This window comes from Cebidichthys violaceus, unplaced genomic scaffold (genome assembly GCF_023349555.1).
Source record: "Cebidichthys violaceus isolate CVI_PGR_0920_01 unplaced genomic scaffold, fCebVio1.0.p SCAF_7, whole genome shotgun sequence".
Lineage (NCBI taxonomy): Eukaryota > Metazoa > Chordata > Actinopteri > Perciformes > Stichaeidae > Cebidichthys > Cebidichthys violaceus.
This window is the reverse complement of record NW_027176927.1, coordinates 14,130,220-14,153,726: the sequence shown is the minus strand read 5'-3', so window position 1 is coordinate 14,153,726 and position 23,507 is coordinate 14,130,220. Positions and strand designations below refer to the sequence as shown.

The 23,507-nt window shown below is 45.2% G+C and overlaps 1 protein-coding gene across 3 annotated transcripts in view; it reads left to right on the top strand.

Moving 5' to 3' along the window:
• The window catches only part of kirrel3l (kirre like nephrin family adhesion molecule 3, like), a 32,781-nt gene extending 9,444 nt beyond the window's left edge, over positions 1 to 23,337 (top strand). For 2 of the 3 annotated variants that reach the window (XM_068736019.1, XM_068736021.1), the window contains exons 2-15: positions 11,261 to 11,416; positions 12,036 to 12,185; positions 14,184 to 14,341; positions 15,775 to 15,925; positions 16,106 to 16,211; positions 16,552 to 16,700; positions 16,835 to 16,962; positions 18,130 to 18,256; positions 18,432 to 18,532; positions 19,248 to 19,446; positions 20,251 to 20,370; positions 20,578 to 20,687; positions 20,852 to 20,941; positions 21,067 to 23,337. In XM_068736019.1, coding sequence (XP_068592120.1) covers positions 11,261 to 11,416; positions 12,036 to 12,185; positions 14,184 to 14,341; positions 15,775 to 15,925; positions 16,106 to 16,211; positions 16,552 to 16,700; positions 16,835 to 16,962; positions 18,130 to 18,256; positions 18,432 to 18,532; positions 19,248 to 19,446; positions 20,251 to 20,370; positions 20,578 to 20,687; positions 20,852 to 20,941; positions 21,067 to 21,561 — 2,240 coding nt within the window. In that variant the 3' untranslated portion in view covers positions 21,562 to 23,337. The remainder of the gene's footprint in view (positions 1 to 11,260; positions 11,417 to 12,035; positions 12,186 to 14,183; positions 14,342 to 15,774; positions 15,926 to 16,105; positions 16,212 to 16,551; positions 16,701 to 16,834; positions 16,963 to 18,129; positions 18,257 to 18,431; positions 18,533 to 19,247; positions 19,447 to 20,250; positions 20,371 to 20,577; positions 20,688 to 20,851; positions 20,942 to 21,066) is intronic. The other variant, XM_068736020.1, reaches the window with a different exon arrangement.
• Positions 23,338 to 23,507: the final 170 nt, after the last annotated feature.

Genomic DNA, 23,507 nt, shown 5'->3' with positions numbered 1-23,507 from the left:
AGGTTGGATTTTCTGATATGTGACCACTGAGCTTCAGCTCCTTTCCGTTTAGCTCCCTCACTCCCTCCGGTAGCACTCCCTCCCAGGGGCGATGCAGAAAAATGATTTTGCTCTCCTTCATCCTTCTCCCTCACTCTAGATAATTCAATCTGTTCAATATCAAATAATCTCTCCATATTTTTCAGCCTATTTTAACGTTATAGCTCAAACAGCTACCTCTGGGGGGATGAGCCTCGTTCCACCTTGTTAAAAAAAAAAGAGGAGTAGAGAGAAAGGGAGAGGTAGCCTAGGAAAGAGGGATGGCAAATAGCTCTCAGAGGAGTGCTTTTAAAAGTCTCTGTATGCCATTCTCATGGGCCATATGTGAAACAGTGGCCAAATAGATTGAAAGAGGGTAGAATAGGGAGGATAAAGAGATACAGGAAGATAAAGGAAAAAAGAAACCATCAACAAGAAAGGAGGAGGGTGTAGGTGATGTGAGTTGTGGTACTTAAGGTCTTGGGCTCTAACTTGTGTCCCACAGCACTTAACATGCCCCTAGCCATCTCTCCTGGCAGTTAATTAGAATCCAATAAGGTTGCCGCCTGTTGGTCATTGTTCCTCCAGTGTGTTTACCCTTTCCAGAGGCTCCATTCGCTGCTTAATCTGCCGAGAAGCTGAATGTCAATAGGTCAGGCCAAGACTCCTGAGTCCTGAGAGAGAGGGAGAGGCAGAGCGAAGGGGGAAGGAGAGAGGATCAGGGGGATGAAGGAAAAGGGTCATTCCTCCCTCTCTCTCCTCTCAATATTTTCCTGTAACGTTCCAGTCTCGTTGTTGTTTTTCCCCCCCTTCCCTCCCTCTTGCGTCTCCTCTCCTCTTCTTTTCTTCTCACTTCTAATCCGTCCTCTTGATTGTTCTAAGCTGCTTTCAGCCAGCCCCTGGGAGGGTGGGGGGTTTTGGAGTCTGTTTTAATTAAGATTTAAAAGACGACTCCCTCAAGAAGGGAGATTTGAGAGCAGGATGGACTGAGCAAAGTAAATGAATGAAGGTAGGACAGATTGTAGAGAGGGTTTGACAATTATCGGCAATCAGTAAATGGAGAAAGTTAAAAAGCTATTATTTAAAAAAAAGTAGATGCGCACATCGCATCGCACCCCCCCTTCCACACACACACACACACACAGTTGCAGCCAGATTCAGAGACATCCATGTGGCTAAGCCAAATGGGATTTTTATTTATTTTTCATTTGTAATCAAGCAGCACAATCTATATAGATTGATCTCAAGTTCCTGTGATTCATACCAAATCCTGCGAGGGCGATATGGGATCAGTGGTAGCCAGCAGGGAGGTTGAGGGAGTTATCTCCACACTCTGTCTAATGATCGATCATCTCACCAGATGGGCTTAAGAGCCTGTAACGCTCTACTTGTTTATCAGTGCCCCAAACCTGAGGCCTCTCTGGTAGATGTGACCAGCAAAGAAAGTCTTGTTTTGCAGACATAGAGATAGAATGCATGAAAGATGGAAAAGGGCTCAGGACGTGTTACAGAAGTTTAAAGTTTGCTTTTGTTATCTTTGTAGTGTGACCAGACACGTGGATATATGCTGTAGTAATTTCCCTCTGTAATGTGTTCTGTTTGGGTGGTAATGTCACCATTGTGGAAGCGCTAGACCTTCCCTTAATTAACAGTCTTATCGCACCCGGACAAAGGAGATTTCTCTGTAGAAGTCTGGCCATCAAAGATACAGGTCCGGTGTATAGCTTTACTTCTACCGTGCAAACAATGTGTTCGAGACAAAAATGTGTCCATCTGTGTGTGTCACTGCAACATGAGAAAAGGGCGTGTGCTACATGTTTGGCAAAACAGTCACATAGCACACATCTGCCCCGACTGCAAAGCGAACATTCTTCATCCAGAGTAAAAGCGCCAAAGAAAACACACCCCAAATCACAGAGTGCACAATGAAGTGTTTAAGTTCACCAAGCCACAGACTTTGGTGCAGCCGGTAAGGTGTAAAAGGCCAGGCGAGGGTCAAGAGCCCAACCCACGGCATTCTCTGCCATGACACATTGCAACACACAGCCACCATATGTCCAGGGATTCACAGTCAATGAGCCAACCCACCCAGCATGACAAAGACCCATTCACACAGAGTTGACTCTGAGGTAATCTGCAATGCTATGGTATGATTAGGACAGAATGCAGCACTAGTCCAACCAGTGGCCGTTTGAGAAAAACAATAGACTAGAACGTATGGAGAAGTGAGAAGGAGTGTTAGGGAAATTGGTACGTGGACAAAGAACTCTATAAATCATTTTGAGCGGATGAACGCAAGCATGATCTTGCCCTCAGCTTGCTGCAGCTCCATAGCTTGCCTCCATCAAAGCCCCTTGAGATTCTCCCAGCACACTCTGCCTCCGTCACTCACAACTCTGTTAATAAGGCCAGCAGTAAACGCCAGGAAAGATATGCAGGGATGAAAGATCCTTCTCTCATGTTCTCGCTTTGAGGATGTGTTTCAGGCTGTAGGGGGGGAAGGGAAGTGCAACTTTATAGAGCAATGCTACAATAACAACAACAATAAACCCATCCGCTTATAAAATAATATTTTGTGTCCCATATCCTGTTGTGTTGCAGCTCTGGGGTCTTTTGGCAGAAATAATATAAAAAAAAAGGCCCCACCTCCACTAACTGAAGGTATAGAAGAAGCCCATGCCAAAGAATAAAGTGTGTGGGGCTCCTGGGGGAGGGATATATCACACATATATTCTTTCACTGCAGCGATTAATATCCGGGCAAAAAAGGTCAAACTTGACTTGAAACGGTCCAGTATATCACAGTTACATTCGGAGCTTGCATTTCATACATCAATCCCTGCTGTGATGTCTCATCAGCCTGGTCACACAGGAGAGACCCACACTGCACATTATCAAAGATTGATGGGGTGTCCTAGTTAAAGACAGGGGGAGGAAGAGAGACGACTGCTTAGAGAAGGGAACTTTGCGTTACCCTTTGCCTTTTCAACCGTGTTGACTGCGGGTCGTGTGGCCTTTTACAGCCCGATGCAAACATCATCACTGTAGTTGACAAATGTGATGCCAGTCTTTACTACTGCGTGACCTAAAGCCCTGACCCCAAGATGTACGGGGAGACTTGCAAATATAGGCTTTCGTTGTCAATGATCTCAGACAAGACGACGCTGGCTGTTGAAGACGGAGGGCTAAGCCTTCCAATCTCCACCCCATCCGCCCTCTTCCTCATCCTCCCCTGTAACAGAAGACAAAACAAACTGACAGAACAAACAGGCAGATTACCCTAAATCCTTTTTTCTCTAACACACAACCTAACCATCACTTATATCCACTGTTCACCGTCATCCTACCCGTTTCTTGTTCAGAGTGCTTGCTTAATAATTAATTGATTAATTAGTTCTCTCATTAATCATTTATTCATTAATCATGGCCTGATTTTTCTAGAGGAAGCGGCGCAATCTGAAAAAACCCTGACTTCACATTTCACTCTAATTATGCTCCTTTACTAATCAACGCTTAAGAAATGGAGTTTCAGGAAATTAGTTTCCCCCTTCCCTTCTTTTTCTCAACACAAAGCAGGATGTATTGAGGTCAGCAGGTAACATTGTTCCCCTCCCTTTCTTGTGTTCTGGAAGCTCGTAGTCATCAGTAATTTTAAAAGAATGATTCAAGTTACAGGCAATCTGATGAACAGAATCAAAATTTGATGTTAAATTAAAACTCGCCTTTTCTCCACCCCTAGATGAAAAGGGAAGAGAAATTCTGGTCACAGACTAACCACAGACATTGATTAATAAATGGCAATTTGAAAGCCGTTTGTAAGAAGAGAGAGGCGGCAGCATTGTGAATCACACACTTATTGTTTTTACTGGATCCAAGGGCTCTCCTGGGAGAGGAGGTAATTTGTTTAAACGCCAGGAGTTATGTTCTCTGGACAGAGAGATGGGAAGATAGGGTAGTTCAGAAATATCTACTGTAATGTGGAAAAAGAGAAGAGAAACATTCAAACAGGTTTAATTAGAAGTGTTTTTAGGCCTTTGTGTTCCTGTTGGATGCAGAGTTCACAACACAGCTCAGCTGCTTTCTCTGAAGGGGCTCTTGTCAGCTGCTGACAAAAAAGAATTATGCATCAAATTAAAGAGAGCTCCAGTGAAATGGAGGCAAGTCGGGCATTAACCTCTAAGCTTTAAAAAGCACACATATTAAGCAACCCTAATGAGACTCTCATTGAGCTAGCTGTGTTTTATATTCAGACACACACAAAAGCGCAGCTTTGACTTCAATGTGCCATTGCTGCTTCTGAATGAGGTTGTCTCTCTTATTCATCTCACCAGCAGCAAACACTGCAGAAGTGAACAATAGCGTAGATGGCCCTTTTACTCTAATGAGATGCATACATTTACAACATTACCACCCTCATTAAAAAATAATAATAATAAAGGGGGGGAAAAAAAGTATTAATTATGAAACGCACTACTTCCTATCGTGAAGAGCCAAGGGGGTCTCCACTGGGCTCAATTAGGAAGAGTAGGCCGCAAATCCCTAGACTAAATTAATTGACACCCCAGGGCATTAGGCCCAGAGTCCCAGTACAGAATCTATGTAGAGAATTCCTTTGTTTTCATTTCCACCGCCTTTTAGAAAAAGCAAGAGATGGAGGCAATTCTAACATGATCTCTTCATTGTTTTATTGATTTATCTATTATTTATTCATATTTGTTTTGTTTACTTGTCATGACTGAAGCCGGAAATGAAAAGATTTACTTTTTTGAAATTTATTCCTGCCCCATCTTTGACAAGCCTCTCCGTCACGTGTTGTGCACCGTTGCTGTTTTATCCACCATGTCAGCTGTTGTGCACACACTAAAGCAGGGCTTTTGCAAACAGCACTAGAAGTTAATGATTTAAAAGCACAGTAAATTATCTGAAAGCCCTTCCATCCAAACACTGGGGAAAGAGGAGGAGGGAGCCAGAGAGAGAAATTGGGAACAGAGACAGCAAGAAAGAGTGAGAGAAGCAATGGGGACAGAAAAGGGCTGGAACTGTGACACAGATCCAGCCAGCAGCTGTCTTGCAGTGAAAACACCAGGGGGTAAGCAGGAATGACACAAAATGACAAGACTAGCTCAATCAACATCTTGTCAACACTGCTGGCAGATGTGTACAGACAATTTCATACCGCCACCACTAGCTCCCTCCCCTTTTCTCTCTTTTTTTATATGGCTTTTTATTTCCTGTCCTCCTGCCAGCCAGCCAGTCACTTGCTATCTGTCTACATGGAGTCAGCTCTCAGCTCTTTGGCTGTTGGCTTCAGAGTATGGAGGGGGGGGGCTGTTTAAAAGCTGTGCAAGAATTATAGTCAGAGAGATGCTTCTGCCCACTGGTAACCCTAAAGACATGGGAGTGTGACAGTGAATCTCTGTGTGTGTGTGTGTGTGTGTGTGTGTGTGTGTGTGTGTGTGTGTGTGTGTGTGTGTGTGTGTGTGCGAAGACAGTATAAGAATTAGTGTATTTATGGCACATTGTCGGGCACTGCAGCACAGCGACTGCGTGATCCATTCCCGTACACTCACACACTGACTATGTCACATCAGCACTCTTGGTCTGCCCCCCCCACAGCCTCCTCCTTTTTTCCCTCCCTTTTTCTCCTCCTTGTATGCATACCACTCTATTACTCTATCCACTGCATCTGCTGTAGCAGGTACCCGGGGAGAAACTCCGCCGCTGCTCGCCCATGCGATCAGCCTCACTGCTGCCCTGATGTGTGCAGTGCCCTATTCCAGCAGAGAAAAACCTCGTGGTGACAGCCTTGGAGACAGACTGATTACAGCGTTCCATCAATCCCTTTTCATGGCCCACTCATTTGCAATTGAAAGCTGACAGGAGCCCACTTTTTCCATTTTTACCTCACCTCAGTTTTTGCGGTCTTTCGAAACATGTAGTGGCTCTTTTTTGTTGTTGTTCCCTCGCCTTCTCTGCTTTCTTGAGTGTTGTGTTGACAAGCTGACACAAACCCCTGTGATTTTCACACCAGGGATGCAGAGAGCGGGAGAAAGGGACAGGGGATACAGGATAGAAGAGAGGAAGAGATGGGGCGAGAAAGTGCAAGGGAGATGCTGGCAAGGGATGACAGCTGACACGGAAAAGGAGAGTGGTGGCAGAAAGAGCCATGGAGAAAGCAAATCAACAATTAGCAACACCTTACTTAACTGTCAAAGGGGGCCTGCTAGACATTGATTTCAGGGATCATGGCTCACTGACTGTAGACGAATGAGTGATAAACAGAGGAATGAGAGGATGGGGCTGGATTGTAGAGGAATGGGAGAAAATGCCCTGGGTGGGGGTATCAGCAGCAGGGGGGGCTGGGTATTTAAGCGGGTCCACACTAAGAAGGGTCTAGGTCTGAGCCAAGATTTTCACAATGGAATAAAGGCTGAAAGGGGAGGCTAGGAGGATTAAACTCCAGCAAAACAGCTCTTAAAAAGCTGTTAGACTGCAATTTGGGCACAAAAAATGCAGAATGGGAAAAAAGATAGTGCAAGTGGGTGGGTGAGAGTGCAGATGGAATGCCACGTGAGAGGGAAAGGATTGAAAAGAGGCCGGGACACACTAAGGTATGAGAGAGGAGGCCATCTGCAGAGTTTGCGACGGTCCAAGTCTAAGAAAAACATAGAGGTTCCTCACACATGCAGTGCTTGTGTTGGACGCCACACTGCCACGAGTTGGTGGGTGGTATCTGTTATTAGTCCCCTTCAAGCCCCCAGAAGTTCTGTAGGAGTCATGGTAATGAGCTTAGTAGCCAGATCAAACATGAGATGGGTGCAGGGTCCCCTTTGGGACATACTCTTTGGTTCAGCTACATCAGCACTACTATCTGTTTGTATATATACACACACACACACACACACACACACACACACGCACACACGCACACATGCACACACTCACACAGACACACACACAGGAAGGGGAAGACAAAAGAGCCTGACTCAAAACAAAGGGATAATAATTCCATACAGAGAGAAATGGAGCTTGCATTTTCCAGCCCGATTTAGAAGCCTTATCTAGACAAGGCACAATGGATGGCATTTGGGGAAAGGGGTTGTTTATTCCAAGCTTGACACTTTTTTGCCAATTGCCTTGTTTTGTGCTGTTTTGTTTTGTATGGGACTGTTTCCCCCCCCCTCATTTTCTCCTCTCTGACTCTTATTGTGGAAAGCTCGCACCAGCTGGCTGCAGGATTCTACCTCCACCACCAGGGAAAAAAAGCGAAAGTAGATATCAGGCGCTATTTTCTAACATTTTGAATTATTGCTGCACAGAGCAAATTGTCCAGTCAAGTTGAGAGCACTTTTATTTATAGACCCCACAGGACTGGATGTTGCACTCTTTGCACTGGATTGGAATGAGGACATGGAATAAAATCAGGACTAAAATAGGGACTCTCTGCGAACGCAGCTCGGAGCCTCTTAGAGTGAATGACCATGTAGTTGAGTGTCATTGTAACAACACGCGGAAATGGACGTAGTGCATTGCCTGAGCTGGTACGAGCAACAGAGTCTGACATTATTTTATGTTTTATTTGAAGGACCTGACTTTTTGAATGCTGTGTTAAATTGATTTAAGGCATGGATTTTTTTTTTGTGTCAGATTACCAAATTGGCGTAAGAGATTATGACTGTGGTGACTTGGTAGTAAATGCACTGTAGTGTGTGTTAGATCCCCATTGTATCTAAAGGTCATCTGCAGTGCCATTATCTTTCTCAGTCTTTAGCATCATGGATGGCACACACACACACACACACACACACACACACACACACACACACACACACACACACACACACACACACACACACACACACACACACACACACACACACACACACACACTGACTGGTTCAATCTAATTCCATCAAGGCAGATGTCCAGTGGTGGACGGATCATTGCGGACATCTGTCCATCTCTTCCTGATCCTTCCTGATGTGAATGTATCCCTATCAGCACAGATGAAGGAGAGAGAGTGCAGGCAGTGCCAGGGTTGTGTCCAAGTCGGAGAGGCTGTTTTGCACTTAACTCCAACCATGTGACGGAGACAGCAAAGTCACTGTGTCAAAGTAACTGCTAAATGTGCCCTCCAGTGCCTGACATGTCGCTTTCCCTATTAACACTGCCCCACCCTCATTCACACATTCAAATGGGCACACACACAGACATAAACATACATTGCACATTTTTTTACACACACACACACACACACACACACACACACACACACACACACAGTCGGGCAGAGATGCACACACACATAAACTTAGCCTCATGTGCATCCAGCAGCGTGAAATGATATTCCATTTTGAGAAATCCGGATTAAAATATATCAGGCCAAATGTGTTTTGACCTTGTTACTGGGGAATGGAAAAGAACACACACACTCATGCACACACACACACACACACACACACGCATAGCAAAGGTAAGAAACAGAGTGAATGTTGCATTTTTTTGTGATGAGGACTAAAATTGAACTGCATTTAAAGTAACATTAAGCACACCGCATGTGGTACAACTAATCTACACTGCACATATTTACCTGCGTAATGTTCAAGACGACATGGTAAATAAACTCACATCTACTGCAGAAATGTTAGGATTTCAAGGGGGATTCAAATCCTTCTTTTTGACTGTGATTCAATTGCAGCCAACAGACAGGCTCCTGATTTTGAGTCTGGTGAAAACACAGAGCGATGGCGTTGCGGTGTTTGTGCACATATATACTGTATGTGTATGTGGCACTGCAGCACACCAAGAGCAAGTCTCCCCACACCCACAGCTCCCTACTTCTTCTGACTGCCTCTCTTCCACTGGTTCTTTGTCTGCTTCTGTTCCTCCCTCTCTCCCCGTCAGAAATGTATTCATGTAATTAAGCTGCTAATACACCGTCAAAGAATTGTCTAATTCAGCAAGGAGGAATTAAAGGAATCTGGCATGAGTCATTAGCCATTCGAGATGTTCTGTTGAGCATTTTCAATAAGGGATCTGGATAGCAATGAATCACTCTCATGGTGTGAAGACATTCGCTACGGCACATACTTTGTAGTCTATATTTGTACGCCTGCATTTGTATGTGTGCGTGTGACGGTAATTGCCATATGTGAGCATGAGAAATTGTATGTGGGTGAGGTAAAGAGAAACAATTCAGTGCATGTAATTCATCCAAACAATCAACCAATGCAGAGAATTATTACTTATTGTAAACATTTAGATGCTCTGGGCAAGATACTTAATTGCAATCAATGTTTGTCCTGTTGCAAGTATAAAGAGGAAAATCCCTAAGTCGCTCTGCAAGGGGAGGCATATAAAAATGTTCAATAGCTCATAAAAGGCAGAATGTTAGGGACAGGCAGGCAGACTGTGAAAAACAGCATTTTTGAAGGTATGATGGGAAAATGCCAGCCTTCGCTAAACGCCTAATAGCCTAAGCTGAAAGATGTTTCACTTCTCATTGACGCTCTCAAATTGGCCTCCTTTGATCCACAGTGCGTGACACACATACACCCTACCTGTTTGCACCCACGGCTCAATAGTCCTTTTAGACGCTCGGTAAAATGATGAAACAGGAGACATTATTGGTAAACTAACTTAACTTACTAATTGCTTTGTGGTCTTTCTCTGTTTTGCTAACATCTCTTTTGGCCCAGATGGAGAGTAAGAAATAATGGGTGCATGTAAAAATGGGTTTTTGAGGCAGTTGTTGAGAACCACAGTGGTATGAGCCATGGAGAACTCACGTTCCTGATGAACTCACTGTTTGGCGGCTTCAATTGTGCTGTCGGGTGACAAGAGACAGGAGGGTGCAAAGGGAGAGAGGGGAGGCGAGGGGCAGGGTTCAGCCCATGGTGCACCCCAAGATGAAGTGGATAATTGAGTGCGGAATAAACACTGCCAACAACCTCGGAAGCCCCCCTTTCAAAAAGAAAGAAAAACTAGAGAGAATGAAGCGAGAAAGAGGGGGAAGAGACGGGGAAAGAGAAAAGGAGTGAGTGAGAGAGAAAATCCCAGCTACCCTCTGGGGGGAAAAGCTGCTATTGAAAAGCTATTAAACTTGCATTTAGCAGGATTGATTGGAAATGAAGAGGCCTATTAAAAGAGAGGGACAAGGGGACAATAGCGCGTCTCTGGCCGCCGTATGTTGCCCTCCTTTCAGCAGCTTTCTTTGCTGGGGGGGGGGGCAACCCTGTCTGTTTAAGCGCTCCCACCAAGAGAAGCAGTTCAGGGGGGGCTTAGCACTGTCTGAATAGAACCCTCTTTATCTTCCTCTGTCCCCCTTCCCTTCCATTCTCCACCAAGCAACAAAGAAAGAGAGAAGGAGAATGACTGAAGGGTTTTTTTAAGTCCTCTTTGCCGACTCAAACAGACACCCCACTTAGATAACCAACCAACTGCCTCTCTCCCTCTCCTCCCACCTTCCCCTGCAGATTAGTTACCTCTGGAGTCTTGCCATCCTCCCCTGCCAATAGTGTTTCTAATACTTAATCTTTAGCATAGTGGCACAAACAGTTGGAACCGTGGAACCGTATTCACACCGCATTTCTGCATGCGTGTGAAGGCAGGCCAGCCAATCCAGTGAGGCCGTGTGCCATACTTAAACACAGCAGCAGAACGGCTGCAGGTGTCTCTGCTGACTTTCAGCAGGCTCAAACGGATGGGTCCCCTGGGAACTTTAATGGAGTTTTGATTGTTTAACATCCATTTTTACAAAAAGCACACTGAAAGAGTGGCGGATTTTCCTCCCCAGAAGTGTGTTTGCTTCACGTCAGCGAGCATAGAACCATATGGTCTTGAGAAAGACTTAAATAAGTTATGAGGCGCAGCTGACTCTTCCTTTTAGAAGCAACATTCATGGGGGGGAAAAAAAATATTTTCACACATGTCGGCCTTGTTCATATTCTCTCAGCAAGTGCCATGAAAACAAGAGAGTGAGCAGACCCGCCTGCCCTCTTTCATACTTACTTATTTTTTCACACCCCTTACAGTGCAAGTTTCACTTTTCTCATGCTACACCTCTGCTGGCACTGCAGAAACCTACAGCCATTCTTTGAAATACCATTAGCAGTATTCTGTGTACCTATATATTATTGTACTATTTTGTGAATTCTTGTTTGAATTGACCATCCAACATCATGAAAATATGAATTCTAAGAAAATGTTTATTCACATCGTGCTCCCTCTCTCTGTTCTCACAGCAGCCACCCAAGCAGCCTACTTCTCCCAGCAACCCCAGGATCAGGTGGTTGTGTCCGGTCAGTCAGTGACTCTACCCTGTGTCATTGTGGGTTATCGGGGAATGGTACAATGGACCAAAGATGGCCTGGCACTGGGTGGAGAGAGAGACCTACCAGGTATTATCACTGACTTCTTATTTCTGTCTCTCTTCTCTCTGCTGCTTTCGGTGTGTTTATAGCTCTCTCTGTCTGTCTTACCGCGATCAATGCCAGGTCTCATTAGAAACCAAGTCTCTCTATGTCAACCGCTGGAGTTTTACGCAAATGAATGTTTAGAGAACAATGTACTGCAGACAGGTTGGCTACTGCTGCACACACCGAACTTTAATTTGTTGTTTAGCATTTTAAGGGTCTTGTAGGAAGGTAGATAATCAATTGGCTTTTGTCACGCGCTGACATTTAAATGTGTGGCAGACTAGAGAGAAGGTGGAGAGGCTTCCTCTTGACCTTAGCCACCCAATCTTCATTGTGTCTGTCTTTAAAGGACAGACTCCTCATGCAGCAGCCTTCTCACGTGTTGCATTTCCAGTCTCACACTGCTCTGCTAACACAACGGCTCAATGCCTGGCTCAGTGAGGTGCTCCATGCTTTCATTTGTGTCTTAAAGAGCCTTGCCACGTTTCTCACTCCTTTGTTCAACGCACAAGTCCGTTCATTTTATGGTCCTTTCATTATGTGTTGGTTGTTGGGTGGTTTGTTTGTCTCTGACTCTATTCTCTGGGCTGGCTTCACGCAGGCTGGACGCGGTATTCCTTAATGGGTGACCCGCTATCAGGCGAGCACAGCTTGCTGATCGATTCGGCAGAGTTGGAGGATGACGCGGTGTATGAGTGTCAGGCTACACAGGCGGGATTGCGCTCCCATCGTGCCAAGCTCACTGTACTAGGTAAGATACACAGCTCATGCATGATCCTCACAGCCAGCCCTCATGCCAAGGCCTGCAGGCTGGCAGCGCTTGGGAACAATCAGGGGAGGGTCTTCATCACAAAACACAGAAACATGTAGACAAATCTACAAACAACACATGCAATGCACAAGATAATCACATTTAAAGAGCATCTTAACAGAGACAAATACAAAATACACCTAAATACTGTTAAATTAGCGATTCATAAACATTCTCTTACCACCACTCAAAAGATAACCTCATTGTAAATCTAATTTCCTGGTTTAAATCATGTCCTGAAAGTATAATTCAAACCAGGAAAGGCTCAGCCAAGAGATTTATCTAGAAAAAAAGAAACCCTCTGCTTTCAGTAGCGATAATCAAGACTGTGGATGTCTTGGATAATGTGATTGCTGCAGTCACAAATGACTTGCGTAGTCGCTTGAAAGTCAGGGTCTGCACAGTTAGCACATTTTACAGTGAGCCACAACATTTGTCAACGGCAAGGCGTTTTTTACATTAACATGATGTGAGTGATCTACTTCTTCACACAGACGTTCAGAGGTGGGGGGGGGGGGGGGGGGGGGCAGGTCCCGTGGGAATTGGAATTGGCAAAGCACTGCTGGCATCTGGTGGCATGCAAAGGAACATCATTCTATTAATTTGTCCTGTCAATTGTCCATACTCAACTGTGTGAAAGTGTTATAGAGAGATAAGGGAAAACTTATAGAGGGGAGGTATTAATTAGTTAATCAGCTTATGCCACAACACAATGCAAAGCTTTCACCACAGAGCCTGTTGTCCTTGAATCTATCTGTTGCTATTAAGGTGTGCAGTCTGAGTTCATGAGACTGACAAGCGGTACAGATAGTGCTGTCATGGAAAGGCAAGCAGATAGCTATCACAAGCAGCATGTAGGAAGATTTCAACTAAATGAATTGGTTCAGAAAGCTGTTCATCTGCCCACCTTTCTGTGTTTCGTGTCACTGTCAAAGCTGTAAAGAGCAGCACAAAGCACTGCCCTCACCACATGCCCACACATAGCCGTACAGATACCCATGTGGAGGCAGCAAGAAAAGTTGATGAAACTGCCACTTTTACATTTAATGCACTCTGAAAGAACAAAATCTGCTGGTTCATAAACATTATATGCATTTCATAAATATATAAAGCAAATCAGGTGAATTGTTTAGGAACCTGCGATTTATGTTTACATTTGGACATAAGGGTGTTAAAAAGCGATGGTGTGCACACACCTCTCTCTCTCTGTGTGTGTGTGTGTGTGTGTGTGTGTGTGTGTGTGTGTGCGTGTGTGTGTGCGTGTGCGTGCGCGTGTGTAAATCAATGTGGCCAGATGAGACCAAAGCAATCCTGCACAGTCAAAGGAGTCAACGGCAGGAGTGCAGTCAGGGGAATCGGCATGGAAATTAAAATCACCTAGCACTCGGATTCCATTAGTGTCCGTGTTGCGGTAGCGGAAGGACCTCTGACAATTCAGATACACACAGTGAAATTGGTTCGGTGGAGGGAGCGAGAAAGGCCAGCACAAACCCCATGTTTACGCCTTCTCATATTGGTTGGGGAGATAGACGCCTTCATCAGGGGTGGCACGCTTGGCTTGCCAGTGGTGCGAGCGAAACCATGCAAATAAATGAACAAATAAGCAATTCAGTTGAAACATCACTCTGCAACAGTAAGAGCAAATAGAGTAATAATGCTAGTCCCCAGAAAGCAAATAAATGTGGTTGAGTCTGTTTTTCTTCCAAATAAAAAACATTCTTGGTCTTTTCTCTTGTCTGAAACTACACCTTGTTAAACAGACACATGGCCATAAGGAGATATTGTTTGTCTCTTTTGCTGTTGCGATATATTGATGCTGAGCTAAGAGCAACAGCAAGCTCAATAACAGGATGGCCTTTTTGTGGCTCTGTGCTGGCCTGGAGCTGTAATGAGTTTTTTTGTTGTTGTTTTGAGTGGTATGTTTGTTCTGCTTTACAGTTCCTCCTTCAGACCCTGTGGTGGAGGGTGGCCCCGTTGTACGTCTGAAGGCCCACACACCACACAATCTCACCTGCAGAGCCTCAGGAGCCAAACCTGCTGCTGAGATCACCTGGTACAGAGATGGAGAGGTCATGGAGACTGCAATTTATTCCAAGGTACAGTGAGAACACATCTATGCCCAGCATTATCATTCAAACACTAACAACCACACAATATTACAACACGTAACAGCGCGCAGAAATAAATGCAAAGCTATTCAAATCAGATATATTTTCTCTTAGGGTATGATACTGTTATTTTTCTTTCATTCTCTTTTTATTTTCTCATCTTCTTTCTATGGTCTCACAGTTTCTTTTCTTTCTATCACCACCCGTCTCTCGCACAATTTCTTTGCTCTCTCTCTGCAGTCCCCCTCCCATTTTCACTCTTGCCTGACCCCCCCCCCCTCCTTCCCTCCCTCCCTCTCTCCCTCTGCCTCCCCGCCTTCGCTAACCCCCTCCACCCCCCTTTGCTCCCTAATGCAGCGACACTACAGCATAACTGGAGCATGCCAAAGCTCAGACAGGCATGAGTGTTTCATACAGTAGAGTTTCTGCAGAGAAGAAATAACCCACAACAATGCAGAAACACAATGGGGATGCGCCGGAGCGTAAGCCAGCCACGGCTGGGAAAGTGTCACATTTTTCATGCTCTCTGACCACGCTAAACGACGGCTAAACGCCACATTTAAGGAGGCGAGAGCCTGCAGTGAGAAGGGAGGGAAGAGGATTGGAGGGGGGAGGGAGGAGAAGACAGGAGGGGAAAAGAAGAATACATGAAAAAAACAATATAGAGTTAACTAATGAGATAGCTTTGCGAAAAACAGAGATTATTTCCACCATTAAGAAATGAGACTGGGGGCAGATAAAGCTTTGTCTTAGTGAGGGGTGGTGTCAGGGAGTGATGTGATTTGATCTAGCATAAAGTGCTTTTTCTGTGTCTGGCTGAGGAAGTGAAAGCCTGCATCCATTGATTTGGCTGTCCAGGGGAAAATCTCAGCTTGGCCTTGCTCTCTTCCTAAGATGTGTGACACTTCTTCCTCACTGTCACCACCCAAAAAAACAGACACCGTAGGCATCACAGTTTTTTTTTTCTTGTGTGTGTGTATGAGGAAGAGAGGGAGAAAGGGAGAGAGCAGTGAGCCATATCCTCAGAATCTACACCTTTCCTCACTTAGGCGTATTGATTTCTGTGAGCAGTAAATAGATTTAAAAGATGATGACAAACAAGGAGCGCTGACGGGGAACACTCTCAGAAATGTGGGAACAGCACAATATCCCCTGCTGCATCATAAAATATATGATTTAACTGCCATGCCAAGAACGGGATGACAATTTCAACGCCTTGCACAAGAAAAAACAAGACCTGCAGTGTCAAAGAGATATTCCTAAGTGGTGCGGTCACAAACGGCAAGTGACTTGCTTGTGTGCCATTGAGCTGATGCTCTGTTCTGGTCGATTGTAATGAAGTTTCTCTTTAAAAGCATAGTTTGTATAACTGTTGATCGGACGTACAGGAGCAATCTAACAGTTGTTTTGCAACTCTACAGACTCTGCTTGAGGATGGAAAGAAGGAGGCGGCTGTCAGTATGCTTCCAATCGTTCCTGAGGATAGTGACTCTGGACGCACCTACACCTGCAGGGTTCTTAACCCAGCCGCCCCAGCTGGACGACAGACATCGATCACTATCAATGTCCAGCGTGAGTGTCCCGGCTTCAGCTTCCCTATAAAGACCACCAAAATATTGCAGTGTTGTAGCAGAGTGCATGCTATGCACAGTAATCTGTAAAGCACATTCGATTCTGTTAAAATCTGAATGGTGCCAATGCGATTACTAAATCCAATTTGTGTCAGTAACATAAAGGTTTCCCTCTTCACAGACCCTCCTTCAGTGACTCTATCAGTCCAGCCTCAGACTGTAACCGAGGGAGCTAAGGTTCTCTTCATCTGCTCTGCTTCGGCCAATCCTGAAATCACTGGATACAGGTATCCATCCTGCATTTTAATCAAAAATGTTCACTCTGATCCTGCCACCATCCATACAGAGCCAGCAGTCTGAGATGATGATACAGCAAAATCTTGCATCTACTTCCAGACATTAAATGCTGCCAACATGCCAACCAGAGTAAAGATGTCATTCAGAAAGAAGGAGTACAAGCATGCAAGTGCTTAGTAGATTCATTGGGTTAAATGGGCGGCTTGATTGGCAGCGTTTGATTGTGATTGGCACAAGCCATGAATCGGCTAATAACCACTTTGATACGCATGGCTAAGTACCTTCCCTGAACTAATGCAACTGTATAATGTGATTATTCATCTGTCCCAGGTGGTCGAAAGGAGGAGTTCCCATCTCTGAGGCAAATGGGGACAGCCTTGAGGTGACAGTGGACTACTCTTACTTCACAGACCCCGTCTCCTGTGAGGTGTCCAACTCTGTGGGCAGCACCAATGTCAGCACCCTGGTTGATGTCCAATGTGAGTTGAACTTTAGGCAAACATCCTATACAGTCTGGCTAAGCGGTGTATTTTGCACTTTTCTCGAGGTATGTTATTGTAAAAGCAGCCTCTTATTGATTGTAACTGGCTGTCTCTTTGTCGCTTCCCCTTAGTTGGCCCCAGACTGCTGTCAGAGCCTAAGCCAATGACGGTGGATATAGGGATGGATGCAGCCTTCACTTGTGCATGGACTGGAAACCCTCCTCTGACCCTGGCCTGGACCAAGCAGGGCTCCAGTGTGGTAAGGAAACAAACACTAGTCACCACCTTAACTTAGTGGTAAAGCTTCAACACTATCCCTCCAGAGAGAAACATTCACACATGGCCTTGAGGCATGAATTCCTCACACACTTCCCCCAAACATTCTTTTTATGGCTGAATCTTCAACACCTCCTCTCTCCGTGCTCCCTGAGGGCTAAAGCCTCTGGCAGAAAACTGTCTGTCCACTGACAGTTTCATACAGCATCATCAGGTCACATGGCATGCTGTCATAATTCTAATCAATCAGTCAACCAGTGAGTCAAGCTGTGGTTCGAACAGAATTGCAACACGTGCCACAACTTTCAGAGCATCATTTCTGCCATTAAGAAACTTGAGTATCCATTTCCTCAGTCAATTTCATAGGTGGAACAAATGGGACATTTCCACCTTCACTTACATCATCTTGGTAAAAGTCTTTCAGCGCACGCACACCCCATCAGTGGGGACATCTCATAGGAGCTTCTCTCCTGGCGACTAATACAATTTCTGAGGCGGTGCTGGAGAAAACACCTCCAGTGAGGAATGCTGCAGGATGGCGTAAGCGATGCTGTCATCTCGAAGAGTGAGCGCTTTCAGCCCCTCTGAGGGAAAAACGCAGGCATTTTTCTAATCCACCCACTGCCACTGTCCCTCAAACAGCTTCGAGTAATGGATTAATTGGGTTACTCCATAAGTGTGTTGAAATAAAAAAAATTGGAAAGAGTGAGAGGGGGTGTAGAGAGGAAGGGAGGGAGGAGGCCGGAGTGGGGGTAAATGGATTAATCACAGCTTGATGGAATGACGGGATCAATGAGCTAAGGAGTGAGTGAGTGTAGCAGCTCCAAAGGCTAAGGCCCACTCACACCATAGTGCGCTCCGTTCTGTCCCCACTGTTTAATTACAACAATCTCCCCAGCAGCACGGTCATTCAGCGGTGGCTGGAGTGCTTAATGCTGTGATTAAAGCTCTTCACAATGAAATTAAACTCAAACCACCAGCATTTGTTACAATGGTCAGCCCACCTCTGTGCTGCCTCCACAATGAGTGGGCCACTGATAAAGGTCCCGGTTTCCTTTGTCTGCCTCTTCTCCCCACTGCCTCGCTCTCTCTCGCTCCTTCTCTCTCCCTCTAACACACTTCTCACTTGTCTCTCTGGATTCCTCACTAGGTGCTCAGTAATGGCAACACCTTGCAGCTGAAGGCTGTTACCCAGGAGGATGCTGGAACATACACCTGTAAGGCCATCGTACCTCGGATTGGAGTCGCAGAAAGAGATGTCACTCTAACCGTAAATGGTGAGTGGCTTCTTTTCAGAATACACACGGTTGCTTGTAATGTTTAGACTGATGTGTTGAATAAGTATTCAAATTGACATCTGACAATTTGGCATTAGTCAATATTTCAAAATATTCTTTTTGTTTTTAATTTCTCTGCTTTGCTCAATCTGTCTTTCTTTCTTCCTCACACCAGGCCCACCTATCATCACAGTGGACGCCACGCAGCATGCTGTCAAGCACTCCAAGGGCAAGCTGGAGTGTCGGGTGGGAAGCAGCCCCCCGCCTGATAAGATTGTAAGTAAGCACTGTTATTTGTGCTGTGGGTCATTCACTTGTACTTGGGAGCTTACAACCTCCATGTTCCTCCTAGCCACACCCACATCAGAGCGATCACTCAGTGCAACTTTACCCCTGACCTCACCTTCACACTTTCGCACCAACACATCTCCACCTCACACGCTGACAAACACGTACACACACATATTCACAACTGTAATTGCAGCAACATTGACTGGAGAGTCAGTCGAGTTCAGGGAGCTGTGGGAGACTGGCTTCCTGTAGGTTTCAGTCAAACCCTATTCAATTAGCGGCCCAAGAGGCATCACTCGGCTGACTGACCCCGTTGAACTGCTGAACGTACGCTGGGCTGAGAGAGGATAATTAGGGTGTGAGGAGGAGTGAGAGACAGGTGCCCTGCTGGCCCTGCACTAGAGACATCAGAGAGGAGCCTTATTTCATAGTGCAGCTACCTAACCCTTCTTAGGCCTCACCTGCAGGGCAGACGTGGGGGGCGACTTAAACATGAGCCTGTGAGCTGTGTCAGCCAGGGAGCACCTTAGAGGTCGGCAGAGAGAAAGCAGAATGGAAAGAGAAACTGGTGTTCAGTTGGCGGCAGGCCGGGATCTAAGGATAAACAGCCGGGCAGGCCTCTGCTTAGCTCGCCGGTTAGCAACTCTTCATAGAAATGTGACTTACTCCCTGTTGTCTTTTTCCCTACTCCTCTCAACAGGTGTGGACCTTTGGAGACATGAGCCTGTCCTCTGGTTCCTCCGGTCGTTACTCAGTGCAGACAGTAACCAGCGACCATGGTGTCCTGTCTTCCCTGGTGCTGTCCGAGACTCTGGCACAGGATTTCCAGCTGCGCTACAACTGCACCGCTTGGAACCGCTTTGGCACCGGCACCGCCATGGTCACACTGAAGGAGCAAGGTACACACAAACAGGATTATTATTCCCCACCAGAGTTAAAATGGTACTCTCAATCCTTGCTGTGAAGGAGGCAAGATTAGGGGAAAGCAGCGCTCCTGTCTTGTGCTTATCTTAATTACAGTATACTCTAATCAATATGATTTAATCAGCAGATGGTTCCTTTAATGAATATGTTTGCCCCATAACATAGATATTGATTGGGGACAAAAGTCAATTAGAGGAAGCTACATGCATTTGCGGTTGGACCCATATCCTCTATCTCTGTCTCAATGCCAAATTCAGCATCTTAGGCTGCAGTCGCTTTAAGTGATCTTAAAATTAGGCAGTAGAACTACTACACTGCTGGTTGTGGAAGCCTTTGTTGCAGCAGACACCAAAAATAAGGTCCTCGCCAGTAATTTAAATCAACGTAGCAGAGTGGGGTCTCCAGAGAAATGGGCAGCGGTATCTCCTGGAATCTCTAATTAGATTACTGTCTGTTGCTTCATTGCATGTCAGGCCTGGTTACCCTTCTTTTAGAGAGATTAGAGACAATAGGCGGGCTGTGGGATGCCGGATTGCCCGCATGAGCATACGCTAGCTGCGAGCAGGCCGGGGCTTACAGCAGATGAATTTATATAGGCGCTGACATTTCTGGGATTAGCAAGACAAATGAATAGATCTCTTTCTTTGTTTTGCTCTGATCTGCACGTTCTTGACACTGACACTTATGTTCTACTATCTCTCATCCCTCTACTTCTCTCGACAACCATCTACCCCCACCCCTAACGCCACACTTTCCTTCCATTACTGTTCTTGTTGCAGAAGCCCTGCCTATGCTGATAATTGTTGGTGGAGCAGTAGGTGGAGGCTGTGTCCTGCTCATCTGTGTCATCACTCTGGTCTCCCTGTGCTGCAGGCACACAGGCAAAGGTGAGCTCAATGGTTAGTATGGGCGAGAGGGTCAACAGCCAATTCTTCAAATCAAACAGATTAAAGTCCTTTTCATTTGTGAGCCGAAAATTGAACAGTTTCTGTTCAGTTTTTGTGCCGTTTCCCCTGTGATTAAATAGAATTTTTGATGTCAATTTTGATGTACAAGTCTGCCTGGTAAATGTCAAGTAAAGCTTTTCTTCCTTTCAATCCCCACAGGTAAAAGGTGCACTCGTCTTTCCAAAAGTGACATCAGAGTTCAGATTGTTCACAGTGATCACAACGCTACACGTGGCAATGATGATGAGGAGGATGTCAAAGAGCCCATGGTGAATTTCTTTGAGCACCGTCTTTGTATGCCATGTAGATATCTTTGTTGATGGTTAGGGAAAATTCACATTAACACTGTAATGTAATGCTCAGACTTTGTTTTGTTCTTATTCAAGTGAGGTCTTGCTCATCCGAGTAATTCTTCAAATATGTCTTTCCTCAGGCACCGAACAGCAGCGAGTCTCCTGGGACATCACGCACAGAACACAGCGACCTCCTGGAAGAGGAGGACGACGAGAGATCGGACATCAAGGTAAAACTGAAAAAACGTACTTGAAGAAACACTATCAGTTTAGCTAGAATGCATTATTTTCATCCATTATACACAATGCTGAACTATGTAGAGTTCATTTTTTCTTTTCTTTGTTCTTCTCACAGGACCCCACCAATGGCTACTACAATGTCCGTGGCCATGAAGACCGCCATATCCGCAGCAGTGGCTTCTCTGAATACGTGCCCAACTCTCGGCCAGTCTACACTCCATCACAGTTGCCCTCCCCCAGCCCCATGTATGGTCAGCCTGGCACCCAGCCTCGTGTCTATGACTTCTCCCACCGATACGCAACCACCACAGCAGGCAGAACCGCATATGAACAGCAGCAAGCTGCCCAGCAACAGCAGCCCGCCCAGCCAGCCAGCATTTATCCCACTGATCCCCTCTACAGTGGCTCTGCATACCTACCTGCTACCTATGGTCGCGCCTTCACCAGCTACGTTAAGCCCGCTTCCTATGAGAAGGTGGATGCGTATGACCAATCAGATCAGGCCAGCAAGGTGTCCAGCTCGTCTCGCTTCTCTTATGCCTCCTCACAAGTATCCTCCCAGCAGTCTGACTATGGCCGGCCTTCACAACGTATGCAGACACATGTCTGACTGGACAAAATAATTGAGAAAAAAAAAGGAGAGTACAGGAGCAGATAACCATTGTCACCTCCACATACACGTGTGGCTGGACTAACATGAACAGAGACTTACCTTACTCAGACGGTCCTTCAAGGACATGTTTGGACAGTGTTTGGAGGGAGCCATGTGATTTATGGGGGTTATAGGATAACCAACCTTTATTTGTTGTGATGGATGGCGGGATCTGTGGAGCTCCTGAGGTGGAGAATTCAGCAGATTGTGACGTTCAAGTCAAACCTATGATTACAGTGCGATACCTCACCAGGTTATCTCTACATGATGACCACCCAAACCTGTGGAGATATTCTGTCTCTTTGCCAGCGCCAACTAGAAAATAAATCAAATGCATCTCCTGAATTTGGGTGGCCAAAATGACTGGGGTAGCTGTTTACCTGCCTTTCAGAGTTTACTTTGTGTCAATGCTAAATGTTAAACAAGACCTCGAAAATACTTTGAAAGATATTACAAGCTAAGACATATTTCAGGAAAAAAAAAAAAACATGAACAACCTACTGTTGTCTGTCATTTGGTGTTTTGTTGGCATGCGAAAGGAATTCTAAGCACATTTGTGTCTCTATCATCCACAAAAGACCGAGCTATCCACAGAGACAGACTAACTATTCTGCACAACAGGCTAGCTCTACTGACCAACAAGTGCTACAGGCACTATACTGTATGAAGAGTTTAATCAGTGGTGGAATACTTCTGGCCTGAGCTGTATTCCTGGAGCTTCTTCTGATAATAACCCTAATGCGTTGGACTTAGCAGTGTTGCTTGTCCGTGGACAAGAGAAGGAGGTATGAAGAGAATGTGAATTGTAGCTGTCATTGTAATGGATGGCTACTTGTTAACTGTGTGTTGTACCAAGATGGACAAGGTAAGGCCATGAAAACCCAAAGATGGTGATAATTGTATAGGGGAAAACGGGGGCTGAATACTACTGTCCCACCCCTGGTACCGTTTTCTGATTGTAAAATGAAGAGGAGGCTATTACCAGAACAATCAAAAGTGGTGGTTTGGAAAATGGTGGCAATCTTGAACTTGAAATAAACTTGAATGCAGCGTCATCTTCAGCAGGCTCAGGTGGGGAAAGACGTGTAAGGCAGTCCTAATATGGACCATACGCTCAAGTTTTACAACTCAATCAAATTGTCTCAATATGTTTACAAAAAACAGTACTACCCTGAAACACTAAGTATCTGTACAAATGGCGGAGCCCATACGTTCTCTCTGTTGCATGCAAATGATGTGTCTAGTGAAAATCTTCAGCGTTTTTATTCATGTCCATTTCATGTTTGAGACATTGGTTTCTGCACCTGGCCCAGTTACATTCCACTTCCTGGATGTTTCAGTATGCCTGTACTGCCATTTGTCTAAAAAGCTGTTACCAGGCAGCCTGATGAGTACAAATGTCACTTAAAGTGAGGAGGCAAACATCATCACTTGTCTTTATTTTTATATTTTATATAAGCCTTAATGTACAGCGTGTAAGCTGCTCTATTGTATCTTTATATACATATGTATCTATCTTGGATTTATTTGGGTCAACATATTTTCTTCTCTACGTTGTTCATCAATCATTGAATGCAGTTACTATGCTTTTTTTTTGGGAACACAACTAATTGCCATTTGTTTGTTCATTCTTTTAATAATGTATTAAGAATTTTATTTGCTAAAAATGAGCTATCGTTGCTTGTACCTTTGTACACATATTTATATTTAAATAAAACCATTTCCGATAAAGAACTGGCTTGTGTGAATTCCGAGAGTTAATCAACCTGGTTCGTAGCTTCATTGGGCATGGGGAACATCGACAAACAAAGCTTCCCATGTAGCAACAATGATGAATACATAAATTAGCAGCACTGTCTATGTTGATTTTCCTATTCCCCCCAGTGGTGCGTTGCTTTTAATGA